We start from the raw sequence: 6815 nt of genomic DNA, 5'->3' as shown, positions 1-6815 counted from the left end.
AAGCTCTTTTAATAAATAAGCTCTTCAAATTAATGGTTAATACATTATACACACATATGATATCTACTGTTTTTTTTCTCACATGCATATATATATATATATATATATATATATATATATATATATATATAGAGAGAGAGAGAGAGAGAGAGAGAGAGAGAGAGATCTACGTATAAAAAAAACTCATACCACCGCATCAAATACACGCGCGTATTAGTTGCGGTATGAAATTTTACATATAGTTTGGTAACTACGGACTCTAATATAGGCAACGTGGCAAGCAATGAATAATTTTCAAGTCGAAAATATTTCAGTCAAAACATAAGTATTTGATGATTTTGATCACAGTTATGCATTGCTGCCATTGGATTTTGTTGACTAATAAATTATACAACATAACTAATTGTTGGTAAGCATCTCATTGGACTACCTTTTTGACACTCAGCCAGCTTTATTCTCCCACTAAATATTTTACTTAATTATATAGAATGTGATTATGAATGATAGATTTCATGATATTATAAAGCATGGCGAATAACTGTTTGAATTAAATAGTCGTTTTATTATTATTAAATACTATTGAAGTATACTAGTAGATAATTTAAGTGTTATATTCGGCTTCAGTTATATAAAAAAAAAATATATAATTTATATTTATAATTATGAGTATTATAAAAATGTTGAATGAAAATAAAAGTTGAATTGCATGTAAGTGAATTTAGTTTAATAAAGGAGGCTTAAATATATTGAGTAGACTAAGGTCGCTTGTTTACATCTTGTAACTTGCTGATTGATTGGCTCACAAGCTGTGGCGGATCCAGAACTTGGAAATAGTGGGGGTCAAAATTCAGTTTAGGCTGAAAAAAAAAAAATTAAGCCTGAATTTTTTTGTCCGGGGTGGGGTGCCCAGGCCACTTGACCCCACCACCTGGGTCCGCCCCTGTCCACAAGTTTTTTTTTTTCTATCTTTACGGTCAAAATTTGTTTCGTTTTTCTATTATTATTTATCCATTATAATCACTGACGGAGCCAGCTAAGGTCCAGGGTGGGCTCCAGCCCCCCTCAATTTTTTATTTTTTATTTTACATTTTTTGCCCATTCTTAAAATATTTTACATTTTTTATCCTAAAAAATTACACTTTTGACCAATTTTTTAAAAAAATTTGCATTTTTACCATGATTTTTTTTTAATTAGCCCCCTCTATTTTTTTTTTCAAATAAGCCCCCCCTATTGAGTTTTTCTAGCTCCGTCCCTGATTATAATCATTCAGCCCAATTTTTTTTTTTTTGTTGACTTTTTCTTAAATAGTCATAAAATTTAAATGGGACACAATTGAAATGATTATGCATTGGCTCTTTGGAAAACAATAAAAAAAAACGGAATTATCTAATGCATAAGAACTAAATTTAGTTCTGCATTTCTTCTAATACTATGAATAAATAAGAACTAAGTTGTAGTTAAAAGAAAAATTAAAAAACCAATCAAACAAAACGACCATATTAATATTTAAGGGTATTATAGTTTAGCTCTTAAAAGATTCAGCAACAGCATGTTATATGTATGTAGCTAGAGTAAAAATATTTTTTGAAAGTTGAAAGTGTGGTATTTGTTATAATTTATTATTATTTATATAAAGAAAGTTTGGTCTTTCGATGGCCATTTTCTTTAAAAGCTCGTACTGCGTTTACTAGCTTTCTTAATTAATCTGAGACCATTTATTTAATTTGCATAGTAATGTTTGAATCAACCATTAACGTGATCAATATTTAGTAATCTAATGGTTGAAACTCCGCAATACGCGTTCTCTTCAACTCCATCATTAGTCTATTTAATGTTCTATTTTATTTAGTTAGCATTTTCTTGCTGGATTATTAGTACAAATTTTGTCGGTGACAATCAAATCAAACAATTAGTTACCAATATTCAATCTGCTAAATATATATATATATATATATATATATATATATATATTTAATAAAGACTCTTAATTGATACAGCTTTGTTATAACTTATAAGTTATAACATCATTATCAGCACTTATGATAATTATATGCGACGACACAGAGAGGTAGTACGTGCATGGGCTTTGATTTATTTATAATGAGGAATCAAAATAATATTGGTGTATTTTTCTTACAAGCAAGATAAAGAAATACGAACTTAAAATTTTAATGTTTTTTGTCTTCTTATAATTATAGGTTTGACATCATGGATGAGAAAAATGAAATCCTTGGATTCTCTATATGAAGAAGCGAAGTGAAAGAGAATGACTTGCGAGAATCGAGCTTAACGTGCATAAAGTCTACATTCACATGAATTTAAAGTTTGTGTTGGATGTTCTACGATCCTCTGGATTTGTGGAGGGTTTTGTTGAATTAATATATCGATGCATTTTCATCCTAAATTTCTGTATTTTGCTCAACGAAAGTCTGCTCAAAGAGTTGTCGTTTTTTTTTTGGGTCGAGGTTTCATGCAATGAGATATTATTTTTTTTAAAAATTAGTAAAACAGTCGACTTAAACATCTAGGTTTAACAAAATAGTCAACGTTTCGTAAATCTTAGATATATAGTCAATGCATTTTACAAGGTATAAATAAGGGTCCATTATTTACAAGTGTATTTTTACAAAAATACTCATAAATAAGTTCAATTTTTTTTTTTAAATATATTTATGAATATTTTTGTAAACATACGCTTGTAAATAAACGTAAATAAAATGCAATGACTATTTAATTAAGATTTACGAAATATTGACTATTTTACAAAAACAAATATTTAAGTTGGTTATATATCTAATGGACGCTTATTTATCCGTAGTTCTTTTAATTTTCACGGAAAAAGTCCTAACCAGGCTTATTCCCCAAGAACACGAAGCCGACGGATTTAATGGTATCTATATCAATTGAGATAACGCAACAATCAAACATTTCATGTTTAACGATGAGTTATACATTCGTCGAACAAAATTTTGGAGGAATCTCAAAACTCTGAAATTTTGTGAATTTTATGTAGACGTGAAATGTCAACATTGAATATGGGCCGTTAGATTTTACATCCAACGGCCTATATTTAATAAAAAAAAAACCCAAAACAAACCTGCAAAAATATTTATTCTGTATGCCTTAACTACCATTACCGATATGTCGCAGAAACCATTCTACCACTTCCACAGGCATTGAATACGGCCATTTCCGTGAGGCAAAATAAGCAATCGGAAGCCCTTCCTCCCGATAGCTTCCTCGCCGATAGCCAAGTTTACTCTAGTCTATGATTAACCACATACCTATTTGAACAACGAGCCTTAATAATTTTGAGCTATCACTCTTAGGATTGGTTCAATATAGGTGTACCATTTTTTTTTAGCTATGTACCATTTTTTTTTCTTCTCTTGGAGAGTTCTAAATAAATTTTAAGGATTTTAAAAAAGATAAAATTGTAATTTATCGATTTTAAAAAGAGAAATTGCAAATATATTGGCTAACTCGTGAAATTTTAGAACGACCATTTTTAGTAAAATCAAAATTCAGAGTCTTTCAAACAACATAGCTCTTGATGGTTTTCTGACCTAAGAACTAACGATGAGCTCGATAGAGTTTTGGAACAACTTGTTCAAAAATGATCCGAGTACATACTTTGTCGACGAAGGTAGCTTGAAACTCAAGCTCCAACAAAATATTCTAATGAAACAAAATGTACTACTCACAACTTGGGTTGAAGAGTAAATGAACAATATGAATAAAATATTCTTAAAATTAAATTAATTAGGATTATCTTAGTATGAATAAAGTTTAAAAGTTTGTCCTAGAACTAATTTATTCTAATTACAAAATCCTCCTCCCAGAAATTATTGTTCCCACCTTTAGAAGAATAAATTTATTAGTCTGTATCTGAATCATGGATACAGTTGAATTAATTTCTTTTTTTATCCGTTAGAATTTTTTTTTCTTCCCAAATTTAAAGCTTACTGAAGGTTTGTGATGTTGAAACTTGAAATCATATTTTGAAAAATAAAATCCGAAATATATTAATACGCTTTGAATTTTACACACACAAAAATAATAATACAGATTTGTGGGCGTGAAAGTAGGAACCGGCTACATCGGGATTAGGCCGAGAATCTTTTTGTGTCTCCGAATCCAAATCAGAAGAAACGAAAAGAGATTTGTTAATACATAGCCTTTATACATGGGGGAGTTTAAAATAATAATCAAACTATGAATTTATTTAGGTAAATAGCCCACACTTATCAAAAGTCCAAAAATACCCTTTGCCCACATCTTGTTGCACATCTCATTTCGTCAGTGCCAAGACCAAGAATCCTGAGCTTCACAAGCGATATTCAAATCAAGCCAGTTAGGGTTTCGTCGAATGGATCTCCGTTCGGGTCGTTCTCCGAGGACATCGAATCGGCGGAGGCCGAGCCACTTCACGACGTTCCATCGCCTCTCATGCCGAGCCACTTCAAGGTGTTCCTCCACGGCGTGATACGCTCGGCGAGATCGTTCGTGAAGGTCGTTAAACGGAGTCGGCGAATTGGGATCTGGACACGGCGGCGAGATTTATCGAGTCAGGCGCGAGTTTCCGGCGAATTTCGAATGGCCGCCACCTCTGCGTTGACGACGGCGGATTTCGAATGGCCGCCACCTCTGCGGCGGCGGGGAGATGGGCGATCGAGAGCTGGAAGGCGAAGACGGCGCTGCAGCAGCCGGAGTATCCGGATCAGGCGGAGCTTGAGTCGGTGCTGAAGACGATCGAGTCGTTCCCGCCGATCGTGTTCGCCGGAGAGGCTCAGAGCCTGGAGGAGCGGATTGGAGAGGCCGCCATGGGAAACGCGTTCCTCCTCCAGGGCGGCGATTGCGCCGAGAGCTTCAAGGAGTTCGACGCTAACAACATCAGAGACACCTTCCGAATCCTCCTCCAGATGGGAGCCGTACTCATGTTCGGCGGCCAAATGCCCGTTGTCAAGGTCACACACCAAACCCATTCTTATTATCATCATTATTTTGCCTTCTAGCAATTAGACGAATATGACTATTCTGAAATTGATTAGGAAAAAGACTCAGGGTTGACTCGTATTATGTTATTCATGGTTATAATTTGCGGTTGAGTAGGTGGGAAGAATGGCGGGGCAGTTTGCGAAGCCTCGGTCGGACGGGTTTGAGGAGAAGGACGGCGTGAAGCTGCCGAGCTACAGAGGAGACAACATCAACGGCGACGCCTGATTGGTTGTTTTAATGCGGCCATTGATTTCAACTCCAAATTAGTTTAGTAGAATTTTTGTCTCAAATTTATGTTGAATTTATCCAACGGTTATATTTACCATAGAAACGAATGATTTACTTAATGATTAATATGATTTACTGTCCTCGATTGTTCATGAAAATAATTAGTAAATCGTATTTACTGCTAGATTAACTAGTCTTCATCTCTGATGTGAAAATGAAAGAGAAGAGCGATATAACAGTAAATCGGATTTACTGTTATATTTACCATAGAAACGAATGATTTACTCAATGGTTAATATGATTTACTGTCGGATTTTTAGTCCTCGATTGTTCACGGAAATAATTAGTAAATTGTATTTACTGTTAGATTAACTAGTCATACTTACCATAGAAACGAATGATTTACTCAATGGTTAATATGATTTACTGTCGGATTTTTAGTCAACGATTGTTCACGGAAATAATTAGTAAATCGTATTTACTGTTAGATTAACTAGTCATATTTACCATAGAAACAAATGATTTACTCAATGGCTAATATGATTTACTGTCGGATTGTTAGTCCTCGATTGTTCACGGAAATAATTAGTAAATTGTATTTACTTTTAGATTAACCAAGTCCTCATCTCTGATACTTTTCCTGTTAGATTAACTACAAAATGTTACGGTAAATAAAGTTTACTTTTGTTCTTGTTACGGTAAATAATATTTACTGTTGTTCTTATTACGGTAAATAAAATTTATTGTTTTCTTGTTATGGTAAATAATATTTACTATTGTTTTTGTTACGGTAAATAAGATTTACTATTATTCTTGTTACGACAAATAAGATTTATAATAGTTTTTGTTATTGTTAATTAGATTTACTAATTTTTTTGTTATAGATAATATTATTTACTATGATAGTTAATAATATTGACCTAAGGGTATAATTGGAATATTGGAATGTTGTCATGATAAATTGGCTATTTTCCTAAATATGTTAATAGTTTGGCTATAATTTTAAAATAAGGGTGTCATTTTGGCTAGTTCTTTAGCCGGCCCAAATGAAAAAGTGTCGCTTCGTTGAAACATAATGTAATTTGCATTTAAGCTTAAATGGACATTAAATTTCTATGGTACAGAAAATAAATCACCATACAAGTTCTATGTTACATTACATTTACACATACACTTCTAATTTCTCAAATTACTCCGAAGTTGTATCTGAATCAGAAGCAAAAAAATATGCTGAAGATAATTACTCAAGTCGTTCACTTTTAAATTTTGAATTTTTAAAAAAATTAATAAGAAAGTTTTCTTTTTTCCCCTCCTTTCCTCGGTTTCATAATACCTAACCTTTTTCTTACACATAGCAGCGCATTAAAAAATTGTAAAACGGTAAATACTAATACATATTTTGTCTAAATGGTAAAAATAATAGAGCAATAATTCTGGTCCATCGGATCAGCTCATTGACAGAAAAGAAAAGAATAATATATGCGAAAGTGTGGGTCCCAAAGTCTATCAAAAAGTGGGTCCCACTTTGGCCTAAAAAAAACCTCCATTTCTCAAGTGTTTAAAAGCAGCTGCAAAGCATCTTCATTTA

The 6815-nt window shown here is 32.7% G+C and overlaps 1 protein-coding gene across 1 annotated transcript; it reads left to right on the top strand.

The window, feature by feature from the left end:
- The first annotated feature begins 3580 nt into the window (after nucleotides 1–3580).
- LOC149385778 (phospho-2-dehydro-3-deoxyheptonate aldolase 1, chloroplastic-like) lies at nucleotides 3581–5224 on the top strand. Its single transcript, XM_089626401.1, has 4 exons — nucleotides 3581–3647; nucleotides 4305–4526; nucleotides 4574–4968; nucleotides 5114–5224. The coding sequence occupies exons 1-4, from the start codon at nucleotides 3581–3583 to the stop codon at nucleotides 5222–5224; spliced, it is 795 nt and encodes a 264-aa protein (XP_089482527.1).
- Nucleotides 5225–6815: the final 1591 nt, after the last annotated feature.

This window comes from Urtica dioica, chromosome 9 (genome assembly GCF_054948205.1).
Source record: "Urtica dioica subsp. dioica isolate 48M chromosome 9, U.dioica_male_clone48M_v1_H2, whole genome shotgun sequence".
Taxonomy (NCBI): domain Eukaryota; kingdom Viridiplantae; phylum Streptophyta; class Magnoliopsida; order Rosales; family Urticaceae; genus Urtica; species Urtica dioica.
This window is presented reverse-complemented; position numbering and strand designations above follow the sequence as displayed.